Here is a 22,452-nt window from a genome sequence, read left to right on the forward strand (position 1 = left end):
CTGAATTTAATAGCCCATCCCAGGACTAAAATCATATGGAATTCTGAAGAAATTCAATGCTACATTATTAATACAAAAATGGAAATCTAAATGTTCAAAAATGGTGAGCTAGAAGAAATTTTGGAATGAGGAAAGATAAAAACTTTTTCAGTGTGAAAAACTGTAGAAACATGAATCCAAGTTTGGAAATGAACAGACATGTGGTACAAAGCCTTGATACCAAGGTGTGAAAGTTTCTCTCCGCGTGGAAGGATTACAGATGTAATTTTTCTCGTTTCCTCATTCCGTCAATGAACGTGCCATTACTTTTCCAATTGGGGAAAACGACGTTAAAAAGAAACAAAAGGGAGCGAGACAGGAAGAGGGAGGGAACCCGCAGTGGCTCTGAAGCTGCACCAGCCACCTCCCCGAGGGCGTCTGTACCCTGCGGCTTCGCTGACATGACCTGAGGGCACGGGAAGGAGGTAACGTGGCCCACAGACCCCCCTGAAAATGCAGAGTCAGTGCTCAGTGCCTCGTGGAGGCCGCCCTCTTCTGAGTCACAGGAGGCTCTCCTGCATTCCCTCTCAGGGGTGACTGTGGATTTCTCCAGAAATCGCAGCGTCCTCCAGGGTGCACTTACCCACAGACAGCCGAAGCTGGGGATCCGAACGGGGGTGGGGGTGGGGTCTGTCTTCTGCCGGAACTGAGGTGGCAGCAAAGGAAAAGTCAGGAATCCGCTTTCTTCCAATAAGAATTATTTTTAATGGTTTAAAAATGAGTCTGTACAAAACCTGCACCACCATTTGGTGCTTCCAGTCCACCGGGGAATTCCAAGGGTCTCTTCCACCACTATCTCTTTGGCCAGCTGTGCCTGAAACCCCTGCAGAGAGAGACAGTGTGAAAACAGAAGAGTTACTTCTCCCAGTTGGGCTGGAGGTTTGCTCTCAGCCGGTTTACAAAATGCTGCAGACCTCAATGACACACAACTGGGGAGGCATGGTTCGTCCGGGGCTCCTGGAGAACTGAGCTTGGCAGCAGCATGTCCCTCACACTCCGGCAGACAAGAGGGGACTGGGGAAGCGCTCTGGGGCCCCACGAGGGTGGCTGTGTTCATCAAGATCTAAAGGCAGATTCCCTCCTCATCAGGCCACACCCTAGCGGTGAATCCTCTGGCTTTAGGCTCTGCCCTGGGGATGAGGGTTTCATGTTTTTAACGAAAATATTCTTAAATGATGACCCACATTTACTTCCTGATTTTTTTCTCCCTCACTCCTCAGAAATGGGAAGATCTGGGAAAACTTCAAGTCTCTATGCTCGGAGGTGACCCCGGGAAGCTGTATGGTTGGTTAACAGGCGGTGAGGGACAGGAATGTGAGTCCTGGGACGCAGGGACCGTCAGGTGGATGGCACTTGGCAAGGCCCTCCCCTCCTCCTATCTCAGCTGCCCGACCGACAGAGAGGGATCTGGCCAAGAGAGGCTCTCTGAAGCTTTCCAGCTGGGCCCTGTGAGCCCGTTCGCCAGCCTCCCCCACATACCTGTCTGACTTTCCGGTTGGGAAGGACATACTTTTGTTTCCCACCGACTGTTTCAGTTTTTTGGGTGCAATGCATTTCTGAAAAGATAAAAAGCCATTTCAGCCGAGGGACAACCTGACCACAGGACACACACAGGAAACAACACAGGAGCCCAGCTGGCCCGTCCAAGACTCCAGTGCCACAGTGTGACTGGTTTTCTTGCAAATGGACCTTTCTGGGTGCTTCTGAAGGCGAGGCCGTCCAGACGAGCTCCCAAAGGAACAGGAGGGCTCCACACAGGCCTCAGCCTCCGCATGCCAAACTTGCGGTCACGTTTGGCCCCGCCTGGCAGCAACGCCCACAGGGGCAGATGCAGGCTTGTGCGGGCGCCCGAGGGAGTGTTTGTGGCCTGTAGCTGTAATTCCCATGGCAGTGAACAGCAAACACCCCTTCAAACCACACGCCAGCCTTCACAACCTCTTTAAAAGTTCATTTTTATTGCTGGAATAGCTGGTAGGTATTGTCTGTACTTGGGGAGAGATGAGGTGAGGGAAAGGATGTGCAGAGGAAGAGGGTTCCTAGCCAAGCCGTCTTCCCAGCAAAGGAAGAGGGGAAAAAAAGCACCACGAGGAGAGAATTTTCAAGAAGATTTTTCTTTCTTTTTAATGGTATCTTGTATTTTGTTTTTTGAATTTGGAATCAAAGCCTAGTTGACATATACGATCCCATTAGTTTTCCACATCAAGTATATTTCTTACCTTGCCGGGCTGGGTCTGCTTATTTGGATCAAATTGGGAAGAAGGTTTCGGTTTGCTGTCTCCTGGAAGGTGAGAGAAGAGAGATGCCAGTGAGCGTGTCCGTGAGTTTATATACCCAACGGGCTGACCGCGGGGCTGGTGCACGATGTTCAGAAAGGGTGGGCTGTCAGCTCGCCGCCCCCTGCAGGAGAAGGGACTTAGGCTGACAACAATTCACGTGGTGTGTTCCCAGTAGGGAAGGGCAGCCCGAACACCAGGCTCATTTCTCACAGATCTATTCTCAGCTCAGGGGCAGGTGGTTAAAGCATTAGCTCCTCTTACACCAAGGACATCCAGTCTGGTCTCTGTGTGCCCGTCAGGAGGTGCCACTGGCAGTCACTTGGGCCCTGGGGTGACAATCCTGCCCTACCTTCCCTCTCTCAAAGGGTTGTGTTGCCAAGGAGGCTGCCCTACCGTCAGGAGGGCCGGCTGCAGCCCCTCCGAGGCAGATGGACTCTCACCGGCTAAGGGGCCAGAGAGCAGCCCCCGGGCGTCAGGTTTCTTCGTAAACTCCTTGCCGTGTTTGTGTGTCTGTCTGAGAAAATGTGTTTCTGGGCATGAGCTACTGTGAGGAAAGATGGAGCCGCTATTAGAATGGACGCCATCTTGCGCTACGACCAGCGAGGCCACGGCGAGGTAGCTGCAGCCCAGGAGGGTAGGGGTGGGCGGTGCCTTCCGTCCCCGCACTGCGGTTCCCCTGCATGGCTCTCAGAGTGCTTGGGTGAGAGCCGTGTCTTTCTCGGGCTTCATCGGTGCCCAGGTCATGCTTTCTTTCCTCTACGGCTTCCTCCCTCCTAGCAGAGCCAGACATTCCTTAAAGGGGACCAGTCCCGGCCTCACCAGCAAAAGCCTTGAAATCTGACTTGCTGTAGTCATAAGGGGTGAAATCCTTTTCTGGCGGATCTGGGTCTTTTGGCTTCTTGGAAGTTTTGAGTCGCTTCTTTTCTTGTTTCTGCTCTGTGGTCCTCGGGTCACTTGTGGTTCGCTCCCTCTTCTTGGCGGCACTTTCCAGCTGTAAGGTGAACACACTGTGGGAAGGACGCACGGGAGTGGATGCGACAGCCAGGCCCGCGAGCCTCCAGGCCTCCTGTGCTGGCAGCTATGGGCTCGGGGGCAGGGAGAGAAGTGCGGGCGGCTTGTGAGCCTGGGCAGGGCTAGCACCAGGTGGGACATGTTCCTCGGTGGAGAGGGACATCAGGTCATTTACGAAAGGCACAACAGGCTTGGATATGCATAAGCTTTAGTACCTTGTCTACCACTAGACTCAGGGGTACGGTCTGTTTACCATAAATTCATCACAAAAAATCATGTAAGAGAAATTACAATATAAACGTTTTTGAGGGGAAACGCAGGCACTAATTGACAAGCAAAATGAACTAGAAAGACGTAGAAGCATTTACTTTGAAGCACAGGACAAGCCCTCCTGCTATTCGGGGAAAATCCTGACCATGACCAAGGGCAGCTCATTTCTCAAAAGAGAAAGCAGAAGGGCCAGCACGTACGGCAGCCTGCTGTCGGACAGACACGGCCTGTTCCGCTGTCGCTTTGTACTCTTCCTTGGCCTGGTCCCGAGCAGCTGCAAGAGAGCACGGTCTGTGGAGCTGCTGTCTCCAGCAGCCAAGCCTCCCTCCGCATCTGGCTGCATCGACTGCTGTGGCTGCCACAGCCGGGGCGCCCTCCCTGCCCCCCAGTCTCCTGCACTGGCCCCCCATCCCCAGCCCCTCAAGGATGGCCGCCTTGCAGCTCAGGCGCGGATGCTCTTCCTACACTCTGTCTGAAAGCCCACCTGCCTCTCCCCTGAGAACCCAAGCCGGACACCCACCAGCCTACGTGACGCTTCTCTGAGGTCTCAGAGGGGCCGCAATCAAAACACATCAAGGACCAGAACAAAGCCACTTCCCCAACTGGCTCCTCGTGCACTCTCACTCTGTTGCTGGCCACCCTGCCTTTCTAGTCGCTCAGGACCAGCCCTTCTGGCACCCACGGCCCCCTTCTTCCTCTTACGTGCCACACACACAACTCATCATCAAGTGCCGTCGGGTCACCTCGGGGTACACATCGGCTTCGGGCCACTTCTCACCACCTCTGCTACCATGCTGGTCAAGCCAACAGCCCCTCACCTGGCCTCCCACCCTTGCCCTCTTTGCTGGACTCTCCACAGTCTCGGAGTGAGATTTCTGGTCAGTGCAGGCCACTGCTCTGCTCAGACCCTCCACAGCTTCCCGGCCCGCTTGGAGGACAAGTCACGTCCTTATACAACGGTCCTGTTCTCCCCATCAGCCACACTGGCTTCCTGGCCACTCTCTGCACACGCCCGGTGAGCAACTGCCTGGGGTCGTGGACTCACTGGGCCACCAGCATGGGACCACTCTTCCCCTAGAAGCAGCCAGTCTTTGCTCAATGTCACATTTATCCGACTGCCTTCTCTAAACACCGTAGAGAAGTAGCCACCCCCCGCCACCCCAGCACTTCCTACCCCTCTCCCTGCCATCGGAAAGAACGTACATTTATGGGTACACTGTCCGCTACCCCCGGGAAAAGGCACGCTCCACAGGGCAGGGGCTGTGCTTTGTTCTCAGCCGTACTGACACTTTGTTGAACAAACAACAGGATACACGAGGCCTGTTCTTTGACAGACACCCCGACAGGCTGAGTTACAAGGAAGTGAGGGCTACCTGTTTGCTCTGCTGCCTTCCCCTTGGCAGTTTCTTTAGATTCCTTGTGCACCTGGACCTGGCTTGCCAGCTTCCAGCGGTTGCTGATCTACAAGGAAAACAAATAAAACAAAAACACTCCAAAACTCAGCCACCTAGGAATGCTTTACTTTTTTAATGAGGGGATGCCAGCCATGCTAATAACCTAGTCACTACACACATTTCTTAGTCATGAATTCCAAATCTGATGACACAAAAAATAAAATCTCTCGCTGGCTTTATTTATAAAATACTCATCAAGAAGGACAAAGTGCAACTGGATTCCAGGCATGGGGCCGGATGCCTTCCTGTCCGCCATCTCACTCAATCCCTTCCATAATCCCGGGACAAAGGCATCCTCATCACCCCCACTTTGAGATGGGAAACAGGCTCAGAGAAGCTAAATAATTTGTCTGGGGGGACACGGTTAGCAAATGGTGGAGCTGGGCTTCAAGGCAGGACTTCTCGAGTCGGGTCTGCTGTTGTACGATACCACATCTGCTCCTGGCGTTAGAACAGGTCTCGCTGGTATTAGAAGCACGGTAAGGGATGTGTGGTTGAATGGGCCACAACCCCTGGGGGAGGAAGGAAAGAAGCCCAAAAAATCCCCCTGACTCCCCATTTCTAAAGACAGCAGGCTAACCACTAGCGACAGGGCGGAGGCCCATCAGGCTTTCTGGCCTGACCTTTGCTGCCTAATGAAAGAGAGGGGGGCGCAGAGGGAGCCAGGCCCCCGTCTGATCAGAGCAGGTCCTTCCTACAGGAAGGAAGAAGGCTTTTAACAATTAACACGGTGGCTCCCAGGAACATCTCATGGGGCTCCAGGGAAGGTATTTCCTTATTCTTATCCATAATGCTGTTAAAAACAAACCAAACAATAGAAGACAGAATGTTTTAAAATTTAAGCTGTCACCTGTGAGAGCCTTAAAGTAATATTCACATATAAAAATGCATCAAGCTGAACACCTAACACCTGGGCACTTTACTATGTACAAACTAAACTTCAAGTAAAAACCAAACACAAAAACCAAAGACCTGTTTCTTAAAAGGTTTGCAAAGGCTTCTGAAAATCAGAATAAAGTTCTGGCCCCCTCTCTAGAAATAATGCTTATATATATTTATATATAAAGCGTTTTTTGTATTCATTTTCAAGGGGCTCAAGATGGGCTTAAGACAAAAACCTCGTTCAGATAATTAAGAAGCCCCCTTTTCTTAGAAAGTCACTCTTGGAAAAGGGTGACAAATCCACTTACTTCATAGATTTTTGATGATGGATCAAACTTTGCTGCCTGAGAAATGTGAGCGCGGTGTTCGAGTGAAGGCAGGAACTGGAGGGATGAAAGGAAATGGTTGTTTAAATGTGCTCAGGACCTGCATGGGGGTTTTCTGGTGGGGTTCATTGTGGGAGGCCTAATTCAGAGCGTCCACCTGGCCACAGCTCACTGGCACTTGAGTGAGGTGTCCTTTCTGGTTTCACCTGAAAAGACCCCAACTCCGTCTCCACCCAGACACCAGGGACAGCGGACACATGCTGGGTTCAGAGACTCCCTCTCTCCAAAGACTGTCGGCTGCTTTTCTGGGCAAGAGGCCCCTACAGGCTGCAGAAAGCTCTGCCTATTCTGTCAGCCCTGAACACACACAACGCCTACTTACCATCTTAAATGGATTTTCGAAGGACTCCATTATGTTCTGGGCTTTCTTCTGCGCAACTGTTAATAGGCTCTTTCTACTTTCTTCGGCACTAGGTTCCTGCAGGGACAGAAAGTGAGCAACTTATCCCGTAATCATTCTGTGGCATTACGATGCAAGCAATGGAATAATCCTGGGTGGCTCAGTCGTTAAGCGTCTGCCTTTGGCTCAGCTCATGATCCCAGAGTCCTGGGATCGGGCCCCGCATCGGGCTCCCTGTTCAGCAGAGAGCCTGCTTTTCCCTCCGCCGCCGGCCGCTCCCCCTGCTCGTGTTCTCACTCTCTCTCTCTGACACATAAATAAATAAAGTCTTAAAAAGAAAAAAAAAGTAGTAAGAATACCAGCTTTTAGATCTCTCACACGTACGAGGCACTGTCACAGTCTGTGATATAGCACAGGAGGGCGCTATAACACACATTTATTGAACCAATGAATTCTCACTGTGTCCTTACAACTTACGAGGTACGTGGTATTATTCTCACCATCTTACAGATGAGGAAACTGAGGCACAGAGCGGTTAAGTCTTCCAGAACCTGACAGTGAACAGGGGCAGAATGAGGACGAACTCCCAGGTCTGTCTCGCTCTAGAATGTGAGGTTGTAACCACTTACAAATTAAGAATTATAAACTGTTGCGGGGAATCAGTACAATTAAGCGACAAGGTGCTGCTTCCAACTGGGTTCAGAATGTGTGCTATCCTTCTGCTTCCTCCGTGGTGACAGTCCTGCCACACAGAGCATGGGGACACCACCGCCTCTGTTAGACGGAGCACGGCGCTTCCCGGCTCACGTGGCCCAAAGTTCATGCTCCTATTTTTAGCTGCCTGTTCACCGTGATGGCTCAATTAAGCTCCCAGACTTCTCTGCTCACAAATTACTGAAGCAAGACCCAATCTAAATTTCTGTGATGATGTGAAAAAGAACGTTAACTCGGGGCACCTGGGTGGCTCAGTCAGTTAATCGTCTGCCTTTGGCTCGGGTCACGGTCCCAGCATCCTGGGATTGAGCCCCACATCGGGCTCCCTGCTCCACAGGAAGCCTGCTTCTCCCTCCCACTCCCCGTTTGTGTTCCCTCTCTCGCTGTCTCTCTCTCCGTCAAATAAAATCTTAAAAAAAAAAAAAAAAAAAGGTTAACTCTCAGGAAGTACATTTTGCAGGCGGTACTGCGCCTTCCTGGCTTTGGGCCCGCACTCTGGCGTGATGGACTGGCTGTGACCCGTGATCCTGGAAGCTCTGGCCCACCCAGCTGTTTCCCATGTGACACCTGCTAAGCTGGAGATGCGTCTTTATCCAAACGGGTTGTATGCCTGCTTCTCTTTCTTTCCAAAACGGATTGTATGCCTGCTTCTCTTTCTTTCCAGAAATTATGATTTTTCCTTTACCACATCTGTTGTTTGCACTATTCAGAGTTTTCTCTGTGTATTTTCCTTTCATGCTGGCCAATTCAGCGCCTACCCATCTTGACCAACAACTGCACCCTGGTCCTGCTTTTGCACAGAGCCTGTAGTTCAAGCCCTGGCAGAAACGAGACACCTGCTGGGTAGGACAGACCGGGATAAGCTCTGTCACATCTCAATGCATAGTCCAGGAATACAGCTGGGTCCCCATTGCCCACATGTGGTCCCGGACTGGACAGAGTCACTGCCTACCATGACTCAACCCCACTTTGGGATGTGAAACAAATTTCTACCCATGTACTAGCGCTTTCCTACCTCGCTCGTCACTTGCCCTAATCAGCCACAGCGTAGAGGAATGCTTTCAAAGCCTCCTCTCTTCCAGCCCGAGCACACGCAGATGGTGCTGGCGCGTATTGCAGAGGGATACCCAGTCCCTACGGTTGCGCTGAGCACTCAGCCCGCCACTTCTGGGAGTCAGGATGGGCTGCGCCTCCCCTGCAGATGGAGCGGGGAAGGTCCTGCTTCTGAATCACCGTGGCGCACACCGTCCTCCCTGCTAGGCACTAGTGAGTGTCCAGATGTCAACCCTTCCTTGGGGCTGTCTTCACATGGAGCTCCCAAGAGGATCCTCCACCCACCTCTCACGGACTGCCTCGCGGATCTGTCTCCATGCCTGTCCCCACGGCTGTTGGGTTTTACTCCTGGCATTAGTCTCAAAAGTCGATGCAGCACTCCAGGCAGACAGCCTGTTTGATAAACCCAGTAACTCCTTACGGGTCTACGCACCACCCGCCCAGCGTGTCCTAGCACTCACGTTAAATAGCGTGATGACGGCAGTAGCAATAAGGCATCTGGTATCTGGCAGTGCTTCTTCTTCTCTTTGGTCGGGGAACAGGCGTGCCTGTTTCTGCGCTGGCACGGGCCCTAAGGGGATGGAAGTCAGTCAGGTCAAAGCCTTGTGGAGAGTGCGCAAGGCAGTTTCCAGAACGTTCCAGAGACCTCTACATTACCGTTGTTTGGGATGACAGGGTAGCCATCTGAAGAGGCGTGGGAGCAGTCATGGGGTCCAAAAAGCACATTCTCCAATCTCTGCAGCAGAAAGAAATCAACAGGCCTCAGGAAGGATTTGCAAGCATGCGGCAGCTTGCTGCCGCAGTGCTGGAGGCTGCCTCTGACAGGGAGGTGTCTTCTGCACCGACTCTGACTGGTGCCCTCCCGCAGAAAAGAGACGTCAGATACAGCACTCTACCTCAGGACCCGGCAGCGGGCCACTCTTCTTCACGCCGGTTGCAACTTCAGACTGAGGAGGAAAAATAAAGAGCATCTGAGGAAAGGTGCCTAAACTCGGTGACCGCACATGTTTCCCTCAGCACAGACTGGGTCCCTTCACTAGATGTTTTACAAGAGCCCAGAGATGTTCTTTTGTCCTTCATCCCTTACAGTGCCTAGCACTATAATCACACAGTGCTCAATAATTACTTGTTGAATGAAAGAATGAAACCCTTTATCGTGACAAGGCACAATGCAGAAGATTTCTAAGAGCTTGAAAGAGATTGTCCTCTAGAAACCAGGGTTTCTTCTTTCTACTTGGCCAAACTATAGAGCTAACAAAAGATTTTTTTTTCAAGACTTTATTTATTTATTTGAGAGAGAGAGAGAGAGAGCATAGGCGGTGGGGGAAGGTCAGAGGGAGAAGCAGACACCCCACAGAGCAGGGAGCCCAATGCCGGACTTGATCCTGGGACTCCAGCATCATGACCTGAGCTGAAGGCAGTCGCTTAACCAACTGAGCCACCCAGGCGCCCCAAAAGATTCTTTTTAAAGAAATTTTAACATGAAGACTGAAAATGTGTTTATCCTCAGTCTCTTCTTTATCGACCTAAAGGAACTGATTTTGTATCTTTCTGGATCCATAATCTTTCAAAAAATTGCAAATATAATTTACCATACACCAATATTACTACTGAGGCAAAACAAAAACTGTCCCCCCAAATTGAAATTGAAATTGAAATTGAATTGGGTGGCTCAGTTAGTTAAGCAACTGACTCTTGATTTCAGCTCAGGTCATGATCTCAGGGTCTTGAGATCGAGCCCCATGTTGGACTCCATGCTCAGCGCAGAGTTTGCTTGAGATTCTTTTTCCCTCTCCCTCTGCCCCCTCCCCTGATGGCGTGCACCCATGCATGCTCTAATATAAATAAATAAATAAATGAAATCTTAAAAAAAAAAAAAAAAGAGGAGTTTTAGCTTTTGATAATCATAAAGAAGACATGTTGGGGCACCTGGATGGCTCAGTGGGTTAAGCGTCTGCCTTTAGCTCAGGTCATGATCTCAGGGTCCTGGGACTGAGTCTTGAGTTGGGCTCCCTGTTCAGTGGGGAGTCTACTTCTGCTTTTCCCTCTCCCTCTGCCCCTCCCCCAGCTCATTCTCTCTAATAAATAAATAAATAAAATCTTTAAAAAAGGGGCGCCTGGGTGGCTCAGTCGTTAAGCGTCTGCCTTCAGCTTAGGTCATGATCCCAGGGTCCTGGGATCGAGCCCCCTATCGGGCTCCCTGCTTGGCGAGAAGCCTGCTTCTCCCTCTCCCCCTCCTCCTGCTTGTGTTCCCTCTCTGGCTGGCTGTCAGATAAATAAAATCTTAAAAAAAAAAAAAAAGACCTGTCTACTGGCTTTCCTAACCCCTATTATTTTCTTGGGGCTTTTAGAATGGAGACCAGATCGTGTATGGAGGAGACCACAGGTGCCAGCAGACAGATGGGTCTGCTGAGCTGGAACCTTTATCAGCAAAGCTTCTCACCTTGAGCAGGGGCATCTCCCGAGCCTGCTGGATTAAAAGATGCATCTCATTGATCTGCTGCCGTACAAGAGGTGGTACAGGGTTACAGCAAGCTATGATGCCCTGAGGTTCCCTGAAGACAAGAAAGAACACAACTCATCATTTAGGGACACAGCCCTCCCCACCGAGGCTTGCAGACGAGAACAGAGAGCTACGGCTAAGGTGAAGACCTGGGAAACACATTCCCAGCAGGGCAGGCTGGGCCGACTGCACCTACGCGTGTTCTTTATGGCACCAACCTCTGAGCAGGCGCCTTTTCTGCACTCGCCTCTGGCTCACCGGGAGAGCTGGGGAGGAGCCCCACAGCTCTGCTGAGCCGCAGTACTGCAACAGGCTCAACGGAAGATGATGAAATTTGATTCTTTGCTTATCCTTCAATTAACATCAGAAAGCGTTCAAAATCATCAGGTGCCTTGGTTTGGAACAAATTACAGCTACGAGACTCTGACACACTTTCCTCCCTTCCGAGTGGATGCTGGAGGCTCGGCCTTACACTGGATCTCATCTGAGGCATAACCCCTGAAATGACTGCAGCCCAGAAAGTTAAGTCCCTCCAGGGCGACCCAGGGGCAGACAGTCTGAATTCCCTGGGCTTGTGAATTTCCTTAGAGCACAGTTTCTCCGTCAAAGGCTTGAGGCAATAACTATCGGAGAAGCTGATTCTGAAGGACAAAATTTCTCTACTGAGAAAGGCAAGACATCGTTATCAGTTCTCAGACTCACTTGGGCAGTTCTTCAGCTATCTTCAGCATCATGTGGTTTGGCAGTATGTATCTGGAACAAAACACACAGTGCGATCACATTACATTCAGCCAGCCAGCCCCGTTAAAGGCTACAACTTGGGGGAAAACATAACCAACTTTCATGGTGAAAAGAAAAAAGGCCATCATTTCCTCGTTACCCCAGTTGCTCGGTCTAGAAAGCAGATATTGAAAGGATGTCTAATCGCTTACCCATAACTTTCATCTTCCCTACGAGCTGTTTTATCCCTCCAGGCGAACAGCAGCTGAAAGGCTGTCAGCTGCTGTGTGTTGAGATGCTTTTTCTGCTTCCTGTACAGTTCAAGGTAGGACTCGTCTGTGAAGATGGGCTTGACGAATTTCTGCAAAATAGGACAGAACATGCAAGATCAGTGGGGATCAGAATGGCGCCCTGGGCTCCTCAGAACATTTGGCTCTTTTCAGAAGTGTAAGGAACAAAGCGAAGAACCAGGACCCAGGCAGAGAGTGGCCATACCTTGAGGCAGATATCCCTGCTGCGTTGCCACACCACCCGCAGCTGCGCGGGATGCTCGCTGCCTCGCTCCCACAGCTCCAGCCTCATTTTATCATAAATGTAAAGCAGGTAATGGGTGTCATCCCGGGCGTAGTTGAGCATTTCCTCGGGCAGAGGTCTAGAATTGCAAGGGAAGAAATTACTTCGCCGCTCACTCCTAGGAGCAGCAATGTCGTCTATCAGCTCTGCGTGCGAAGACTCTGGATCCCTTTGGTATCACGGCCAATACTGTAGTTACATCCATAGTCCCTCCATCTCAACATGACAAGCCATTGTTTTCACAGCTGGGGAGAAAGGGCAGCAGGGTCACAGTGCGGTTGAAAAGAGAGGCCCTTCCATCCTGAGTTTGAGCCTTAGCTCCACACACGTGTCCTGGGACAAGTCTCTTAAGCTCACTTTCCTCACCTGTGAAATGAAAGGCGGCACCTCACAAGCTGCTGTGGGGACCACCCAGCACAACACCCCAGAAGCTCTTAGCTCAGTGCCTGGCACATGACAACGGCTGAATGACAGGGAGTGGCTTTTAGACTTTGTCAATTTTCATCTTCTATTCGGGCTTTATCAGATTCTCTTTAGAAATTCTGCCCTGCAGAACTGGAGGAAAGCTTCTGGGGCCACTGGAGTGGTTCTTCAGACAACAGCTGCTACCTCAGGGAGGAATCCGGCCACCTGACAGTGATGGAGCGGAGCCCAGACTCCAGAAAGTGTGGCAGGACCCCACCACGCTCTTAGGCTACAGTACACATGCATGGTAAGATGCAATCACTCATGTACCTCAGAAACCTCTCAAACCTCTGGGAGATCACCTGACACACACACACACCCCTCATTACTAGGGAGATCCGAGTTTCAAACGAGACACAGGCAGGGACACGGATCCTGACACGGCACGCCTCTTCCAACTACGCTCTCCGTGAAGTGTGAGAGCCTAACACACACACTCCACGTGGTCACCCTAAAACTTCTAGTTGTGCTTCTGCTGCTGCCTCCAGCGGGAGGAGACACCAAGGCCAGTCAAGCCAAGGTTCCACTACTGTCACAGCCTGCGCATGGCTGTGTGTGGCTGAGAGGCTCAGGAGCACCCCGCTTCCTGCTGCCATCCACACGTCCTTGTCGAGCACAAACCGTATTCTCCAGTCAGCCAGCTGATACTGCTTGTTCGAGTCCACACTGCAGTAGAGTTTCAGGAGGTGGTCCAGAGAGTGCCGGCCCAGGTTAAGGACGCGTGCTGCCTGATGGGTATCAAACATGTTCACTACATACAAGCCGAAGTCTTTCTGTAGCCATTCGATGTCCGAGTCAGCACCATGGAAGACCTGAAAACAAAAGCAGAGTCATGCAGCACAATGCGTACAAGGCCACTTGCGCTCTGAAATAAGCTCGGCCTCTGGGTTAGTACAACATTGGAATTAGAAGCCAGAAGGAAGGGGCGCCTGGGTGGCTCAGATGGTTAAGCGTCTGCCTTCGGTTCAGGTCATGATCCCAGGGTCCTGGGATCGAGCCCTACATCGGGCTCCTGGCTAAGCGGGGAGCCTGCTTCTGCCTCTGCTTCTCCTTCTCCCCCTGCTCATGCTCTCTATCTCTGTGTCTCAAATGAATAAATAAAATCTTAAAAAAAAAAAAAAAGAAGCCAGAAGGAAGATTGAGATGGGTTCAGTTTTAAAAGCTTCTTTTAATTTGGACCAACGGCCTTCCACACTCCTAAATGCACACTCTTAAAGTCTGAAACAGCTCCCAGCCAGTGATTCTAAGCAAGCAGCTCTACTAGCTTCAAGGATAGTCATTAAGTGCAAAGGATCCTGATGGCACGGCCTCGCCGCAGTCGTCATTAACGTGATGGAACATTTCTCCAGGTGGTAACAAGCTACAGCTTAAGCTGTTCTAATTGGGGCTTAGAAACAAAAGCAGTTTAGCGTGTGGGGCCGGAATGTAGGAAATTACAATTATTTCTCTCAACTTCACCAGGTCTATGTTGAAATGATGAAACAGTAAAGTGAACAGCACTTAAATCCTAGGCTTACATGCAAGAGCTACAAGAGGCTGGCTGACCTTAACGATGGCAGGGTCTGTGAGGCTCTCATTGAGAATGTACATGTCACTTCGAAGCTCCAGCGTGTCCACGATGAAGTCTTCTGTTCGGGTGGAGATTTGCATCAGGCAGGTTAGCCCCAGGAAGCTCCTGTACGAGTGGTGCTAAAACCCAGAAAGAGGGGAGAACAGGGAAAAATGATCACACCAGGCTTTCCTTTCTTGATTTTGGGAGGGCAGCTACAAAAACAAAGTTATACGATGGATCAGTTTTTGCCAAAAAACCCCAGATCTGTTAGTCTTAATTTTGTACTCCTCAGGTAGGGAGTGAACTCCTAGAAGATGTAAAATTTCACTCCACGTCATTCACAACTTACCTCTAAGTCTACCGCGAATTCTTGACAAGTCAAGAGCTTTTCATTGAGCTCCACCAGCTCGTCCAGGGAGGACACAAAATGGCAGGGGGTCTCCCCCACTGGCCTATATAACTGGGGCACGAAAGCACAGGTAGAAAGAGAGAGGAATATTATGAATCATCCTTTACTAAAGCACAAAATGAATCAGGAGTTCAAGAAATGACCCGAAGTTGCAACCTTTAAGGATATTTAAGGAAAGCCAAAATTGCACTGATTTGATTCATCCATAAATTAAGTTTGGGTGCTAACCTGGGGTTGTGGCTTTTGAAGGACTGAATCTGGTGGAGTGAAGTGATCTAGTTCATACTGATAAGGATGTGCAAACCTGAATAAATGAAACAAAAAGAAAAATCTTTTTGATGAATTCCGTGATTTAAGGAAAAACAACTGCTTTAGTCCAGTTTGTAAAAACAAATGAGAAGAGACCACTGTGAAAATATTTTCTGGCTATAAAAACTACCATTCTTTAAATGATAATTAAAGGGTATCAGGAAAAAAAAAAAACAATACATCAGGTCAAACTGGTTCACCGTTACAATGTGATCATTAAAAATGTACTCATCTATAAGGATTTGAGCTCTTATTTCAAAACACTGCATGGCTGCCATTGTGGAGGATATAAAAACATACAATGTGCAATTCCTTGTGGTCTGGAAAACAAACCTGTGGGGTGAGGGAGGACGGGGCCAATATTGCAGTTGGTCAGATGCCAAATGCTGTATTTTTTATTCCTCTATCATCTACTTGCATAAAAATCCTAAGTCTGGGAGTTCCTTGAGGGCAGGGCCTCTCATCACCTCTGTTTCTTTAGCACTTGGCCTGTGGCCTCTCAGTGTGGAGCTGGGCCTGAAGGAAGGCTGCTCAGGCAGACTCTGGCTACACATGACAAAAAGACCAACACCAGCCAAGTTCTTACCACCCTTTTCCTTCATGCAAGGTCCATCTGTCTATTTTAAGCCTCTTCCTTGATGAATTTATTAGGGGGCCCCTACCTCACTGTTTGAGACCCCACCCGCTAAGGCAGAATGGCAGGGACAAAGGACAGTTTTAAGAAAACTTGGGGTTTCAGGTTCTGGTTGTGTGGGAAGGCAGCATCAGCATCTCTTGTTCTGTCTTCACATCTGGACAAAGGGGGAGAGAGCAACTGCTCCCCCTCAGGGCTGCCGTGAGGGTTACCTGAGATGCCACTTGGGCAGGCCCTCTGTGAACACAAACAGGAGGTTTTACCAAAAAGATCCACATTAGGATAAGGATAGCAATCACCCATTCCTCACATTCTTTGTTTACAATGATGTATCTTACAAAAGTGAAATTGAGGGAGAATGTAGAAAGTTCTCATAGTAGAAAGTTCTGACAAATACTTACATGTCCTGCTCCACCTGCTGGGTTCTCTGCTGATGGATGAAATCTGCCAGGGCAGGGGGCACATCCAGGTCCTCCGGACGATCCTGTGGGCGCTCCCTCCTTTCTTTAGAAAGTGCTGGAGACCCAAGCAGTGACAACAACACCATCACAAAAGAGGTGAACACATTCACATCTTGTCTAGTTACGGAGCTGGTAAGTGGCTCCTTTTGAAGAAAGGAAGGTGGGAGGGAGACGTTTTCCCCTTTACTGAGGCAGAGTTCGCATGCCTTACCCTGAGGGAGGGGTTTCTGAGCATTGGGCTTGATGAAGATCTTGGGAAGAAATGGAGTGTTGGAGTTGTCGATCTTTTCTCGGAATTTAAGCTGAGGCCGGACGATGTTTTTTGCATGAAGCAACCGGAAAGTTTCAGATTTTGTTTTTTTGCTATATTCTCCTGCCTATGATAACAAATACAAAGAATTTATAACACAGCAACTCGATAAATCAGAGAAGTAAATTCCAAAAAAAAAAAGAGTAAATTCCCATTTGTGCCTTCTGAGGGCATTCATTTAAGAACCTGTGTGTGTGAGGTTGCGGGGGCCAAAGGAGACAAGAGGTAATTAGGTTGTGCCTGTTTGTGAGAACAAGTTAGGCAGCAGCCAGTTCTGTGCCCAATAAATCAGAACAGAAATGCAGAACAGAACCAGCAAAGGCCCTATTATAAAACTGACACTTGAAGCTCTAGTCAATCGGCAAAGAAGCCCTCACCTTACGGTTCCAGCTGGACACTACTGTTTTGGGAACCTGCAATCCTGCTGGGAGGACAGGCTGTTGATTCTTATTCACACCTGATGCTTCATCCAGTAAAATACCCTAAGGGCAGAGGACATAATAGTTTAGCATTTCCTTTCAGGGTTAACAAGTTAATTAACTAAAATTCTTAAGAAATAGATTCAGAGAATTACATGTGAGAACATATATATACAAGAGAGTCATCCCAAGTAATTAATGCATTATTTGTTCAAATGCAGGGTGGTAACTGGCCACTCCCTACCCTCGATCAATTCCTTTTACAGCTCTCAGTTGGGCTGGAAATTCAAAAACGATTTAACAGCGTGATGTGGCCCACCAAAAGAATTAAAAAGACCGTAGATTGTAGCTATTAAACACAGAAGGATGGTACTCTGAGAATGAAGGGCGTTCTGATCTCTGTCCCATTGAAGCAGATGTGCGGTATCAGTTTGGGAATCTAGGTGACAAAGAGTAGCATGGCAGGACTTGAAATCATAAAATATGAGAAACTGCTGAAAGACCTGTGGGCATTTAGATTACGGAAGAGATGACTTCACGGGACAGGAGAGCGTGATTTAAACATCTGCAGGACTGTCACATGGTTGAGGGTTAGCTTTGTTTTGGATGATCTCTATGTATTTCTATAAATAACACTGTGCTGTGGAATTAGGTCTAAGTAGACAATAAGCTAGATCATATGATGCACATCTCCTTCCAATCATGCGAGTCAGGCTGTTTAGCCGATTGTAGATAATAGTTTAAAAAAAAAAAAAAAAAAAGACTAAATTTTGGTTTGGCTCTGTACCCAGAAGGCCTCTTCTCTTGCAATACAAACAGGATTTGCAAATCTGGAACACAGATTTGTAATAGACCTCCACTGAGCAGTGATAAGTTGAAATAATATATTTGAAGACAACTATGTTATCTTTGGGAAAAAGAAGCCAACTATCAGGAAGGGAATGTTGTTGGAACAAGAAGTCCTAAACTTTTCATTTCCTTGGATGCTGGAGTTTCTTTTCATATTTTAATAATAAAAAAGTTCATTTGTTAATTATCTTTTTTTTAAAAAAGATTTTATTTTTAAGTAATCTCTATGCCCAGTGTGGGGCTTGAACTCACAACCCTGAGAACAAGTGTCACCTGCTCTTCCGACAGAGCTGGCCAGGAGCCCCCATTTGTTAATTATCTTAAGAGTAAGGTGATGGGGCGGCGCCTGAGTGGCTCAGTCAGTTAACCATCTGCCTTCAGCTTAGGTCATGATCCTGGGGTCCCGGGATTGAGCCCTGCATAAGGCTCCCTGCTCAGCGGGGAGTCTGCTTCTCCCTCTGCTGCTTCCCCCGCTTGTACTCTCTCGCTCTGTCAAATTAAAAAGAAAAAAAAAATCTACAAAAAAAAAGTAAGGTGAAACACTCACCACTCTTTCCAGAATGACATCATTGGTATCAACTAGTAAATCAAACTTGTCCTCCAACTCAGTCACTTTACTTTGGTCCTTAATGTTGCTTCGACACCCATGGTACTGCATTACCCTACTCATGCTAGGAAGGACAGGAAAACCAAGGTTACTTTGTATACTTTTATTCATTTGTTCCCAATCTGGGAGAAAGCTTAAAAGGCGTGGCTCAGACTGTTTCCTATATATATATATATTTAAGATTTTATTTGTTTTAGAGAGAGACACAGAGAAAGAGAGAGAGAGAGAGCACATGCACGAAATCAGGGGGAGGATTAGAGGAGGAGGGAGAGAGAGAATCTGAAGCAGATTCCTCACTGATCTCGGAGCATGATGCAGGGCTCCAGCTCATGACCGAGCGATCATGACCTAAGCTGAAACCAAGAGTCAGAGGCTTAACTGACGGAGTCACCCAGGTGCAACCCAACCCCCTCCAATACTTTTTTTTTTTTTAAAGATTTTATTTACTTATTCATGAGAGAGAGAGAGAGAGAGGCAGAGGGAGAAGCAGACTTCCCGCAGAGCGGGGAGCCCGATGCGGAACTCGATCCCAGGACTCCGGGATCATGACCTGAGCCAAAGGCAGACGCTTAACCATCTGAGCCACCCAGGTGCCCTCCAATACTTTTTGACCAAACTAGTAAAACTTGCACCTTTATAGCAGAAACACTGCTATTTGTGTGGTCTTGGGCAATTCCCTAAATCTCACTAAGACTCCCTTTCCTCATCTGTTAATTGAAGGGTTGGAAGAAATTATCTCAAAGCTTCCTTTAAATTCTAAAAAAATATATCATACTATGTAAATTATATACTTTGCATTCATTATTTTATCATGAAATCTAAAACATGCTCTAACTCTGTCATGCAACAGTTAAACGAAATCACTGTTTGTGTCCTCATACACTTATTAAAAAAGTAATACCCACGGCTCTGCAAACTGTGTGAGAGAATCTTGGATCTGGGCTTTCAAGTCCCATATTAATTCAGAAAGATTCACTGTCTACATATAGGTGCAAAAGTCAATATATTTTTTAAAAGTTAAACTCAAAATTTACCAAATAACATTACCCTAATCAAAATCTTTTATATATTTTTTTAAGTAATCTCTACACCCAACATGGGGTTCGAACTCACAACCCCAAGATCAAAAGTCGCATGCTCTACCAACTAAGCCAGCCAGGCACCCCCACTGTCTCATTTTTATATTTTATAGCTCTTCCTTTTCTTTTTTTTTTTTTTAAGATTTATTTATTTATTTGAGAGAGACAGAGAGAGAAAGAGAAGCAGAGCAAGGAGCCCGACTCAGGTCTCAATCTCACAACCCTGAGATCATGACCTGAGCCGAATCAAGAGTCAGATGCTTAACCGACTGAGCCAGCCAGGTGCCCCTATAGCTCTTTATAGCACAGAAAAACATGGTTAAGAAAAAACTAATTTCAGGAAAAACTACCTATTTCTTTATATTTATTTCTCTCAACATGAGAAAATCATACATAGTACTTACCACTGAAGCAATCTGTCTCCCTGTGTTTCACAAAATGCCTGGAAGCTAGGAAAACTTCGGTAGAAATCATACTCATCGCCAAACTGTGGTAGGCCCCCAGATGCCTTGGTGACTGCCACCACTGACCCAAGAGCAAACTGTCAAAACCCAGAAAAACAAGCATGTTTTAAACATGGATCCCCATTCATTCAGCAACTCACTTTTCTCAAGATATACTACATATAATACATTGTGCTAGATGATGAATTTTACACATTCAACAAATACTCATTTAGTGCTGATTTTACCCCAGGCTCTGAGGATACAATAGTGAACATGGAACCAAGTTTTGGAGCTTACATTCTTGGGAGAGTGGGGAGAAAAAGAACAAATAACATATAAGACAAATATTCAAATTGGCCTAGGTTTGAATCTTGGCTCTGCTACCTATTAACTGTGATCTTGGGTAGGTTATTTATCTGGACCTTAGCCTCCTCCTCTGAAAAATAGGCATAATAAAAGTGACCACCCCATAGAGTTGTTGTGAGGATTAAATGAGCCAATAAAATCACACTGGGTAGTGCCTGGTAGGCACATAAGTTCTATTATTATTACTATTTAAATTCAGGTCCATGAGTTTTCTATAGAATTTATTTTTGTGTTTTCATTTGGGCAAGCATCTAAAACATAAGAATACCCTAGATGCTTTGCTGACCAAATTATAACGGCCACTGCCCACAATTGGACTTGTGTTTTATGTTTCAGTTAGTGCCAAGTAGTTCTCTAATTGCTGTGTGGTAATAAGAAAAAATCTGAAGTGGTTGTCATAAAGAAATGATGGTGGGTTATGTGAAGGCCAAATGACATCACTGAGAGTTGTGCAATGAATGTTTTCCAGGGGGAGAAGAGAGAGAAAGGAGGTGGGAACTTGCTTCGTGGTGGGACACACGGTAGCTGGTGAACATGAATGCCACCAATTCAGGACCATGGCTAGTGGTCCAGGAAGTATCAGAACCAAACAAATGAATAATGACATCTACTAATGATCCACCTAACCCAGTGGAGTTTGGGGGAATACACAGTGCTAACTTACAAATTATTTTAGTTTCCTGGTTTTTTAAGAGCTATGCACGAGGCGTTTAAACCTAGTTTTGTTTATTCATATACAATGCATTACACAAATAATCCTCTCCGCGTTCCTTCGAGGAGGCACTGATACACGTTCTAAGGCACCCAGAGGAAGCCAGCTCGGTGGCAGCTGTAACAGGTGACATTAAACCCAGGGTCTGGGATTATGCAGGACCGCACCACAGACGAGGGAAAGGGGACCATCTTGGCCGCGGGAGGGGAGGACGCCGACTGGTGTGGCCTACAGCCCTCCGGAGAGTTGATTAGGTGGCTCAAGCCTGGGCCGAGTCGAGGTCACGAGGGCTGGGGGCATCAGGGTGACAAGGAAGCCCTTCCCACGACGCGGACACGGCTCTCCACACTCCACACATTTGCATAGGTTCAAATGTGAGAAGGAGAGCCCTGGGAAGCGGGGCGTCCCTCAGTGTCCGCGTGCGATCTCCGCCCCGGAGAGGAAGTGAGAGACTGTGCCCGGCGCGGGCAGCTGCCTCTGGACCCCAGCCCCGGGCTCCGCAGCGGCGCGCGCGCGGCCGGGTGGGCGGCCGCGGACAGGGCCCGGGCCCGCTTCCGGCCGACCGCGGGCGGCTCACGGTGTCCACGGAGGCCCCGCGAACTCACCTTCACGAAGCTGTCTGCGTCCGGGAAGCCCGGCAGCACCATCTCCCCGTCCGGCTTGGCTGCGCTCGTGGCAGTCGGGGTCTTGGGCTCTCGGGGGCTGGGAGGCGCCATTTTTCCCGGCCTGCACGAGTCTTCTCGCGAGAGTGCCTCAGGCCGACGCGACGTGTGCCCAATGCGCATGTGCAAAGTTCGTCTGCTCTGGGGATGAGCTGGCGGCGAGAAAGAGTTATCCGTGAGCCCCACCCCCACCCGCCCCACCCCCGACACGGGGAAGTTTACATTCTCTCTTTAACCTCACATTTTATCATCTGGATAACCTTGTGATTTACGGCGGGACCCGCGGGGCCCAATTAATCTCATACTTAAGGCCAGCCTCTCCCAAGCTCGTCTGGTGCCCGCCTCACCTGCTTGATCTGGGCTCCTGCAATGATCCCCTCTCTCTGACATCGTCTATCTTCTTCCTCGCCACTGGTTCATTCCTAACGGCCTACACGTATGCTGGCATCGCTGCCAACCACACAGACACAAAACATCACCGCACACCTCCTTCCAGCCCCTTATAGGCAAACTACTGGAGAAGGCTCCACGTGCCCCACAAGCTCTCGAGCTCTCTCGAACCCCTCCAGTCAGACGTTTCTGCCCGTCTACACCGCTGGAAACACTCTTGCTGAGGCACCTATTGGGAACTCACACATTGGTGAAATGAATCCGGGAAGAGCTTCTGTTCTGGGGGAGGCAGTTTGGACAGTTCAGGTGAAGGCTGGGAAGCTTAGTGGAGTGTGGCCTTTCTCCTAGAAGCAGGTGTGGCCCACCCTTAATTCATTTGGCTTAGTAAGTGTTCAATAAGTGTTAGCTGTTCCCCTTATTTAGAATATCCTATTAGCAGGAATAAGAATATCCTATTAACAGGAAACTTGTTTTCACTCTCCCCACCCTCCCACTCGCACTGGTACCCTCGCAGAACTAAGACCTAGCCTAGTTCATTTTAACAACAAATATTTTTGAGCC

At 48.6% G+C, this 22,452-nt stretch overlaps 1 protein-coding gene across 2 annotated transcripts; it reads right to left on the reverse strand.

Annotated features, from left to right (window-relative positions):
- Positions 1-724: 724 nt before the first annotated feature.
- EXOSC10 (exosome component 10) lies at positions 725-21,555 on the reverse strand. Of its 2 annotated transcripts, XM_021683429.1 has the most exons (25): positions 21,445-21,555; positions 19,720-19,856; positions 18,177-18,300; positions 16,739-16,843; positions 16,263-16,428; positions 15,992-16,106; positions 14,876-14,951; positions 14,588-14,698; positions 14,232-14,375; positions 13,308-13,498; positions 12,144-12,300; positions 11,861-12,009; positions 11,631-11,681; positions 10,869-10,980; positions 9,322-9,372; positions 9,083-9,161; positions 8,887-8,996; positions 6,641-6,736; positions 6,241-6,315; positions 4,970-5,057; positions 3,797-3,870; positions 3,135-3,306; positions 2,256-2,317; positions 1,519-1,595; positions 725-862 (listed from the first exon to the last, which is right to left on the reverse strand). In XM_021683429.1, exons 1-25 carry the CDS (start codon positions 21,553-21,555, stop codon positions 832-834), a joined length of 2,664 nt encoding a protein of 887 aa, XP_021539104.1. In that variant the 3' UTR covers positions 725-831. The 2 variants fall into 2 exon arrangements, with proteins under 2 accessions (XP_021539104.1, XP_044769808.1); XM_044913873.1 differs by lacking the exon at positions 6,241-6,315 and having other exon boundaries at positions 745-862.
- Positions 21,556-22,452: the final 897 nt, after the last annotated feature.

This window comes from Neomonachus schauinslandi, chromosome 4 (genome assembly GCF_002201575.2).
Source record: "Neomonachus schauinslandi chromosome 4, ASM220157v2, whole genome shotgun sequence".
NCBI classification, from domain to species: Eukaryota; Metazoa; Chordata; class Mammalia; order Carnivora; family Phocidae; genus Neomonachus; species Neomonachus schauinslandi.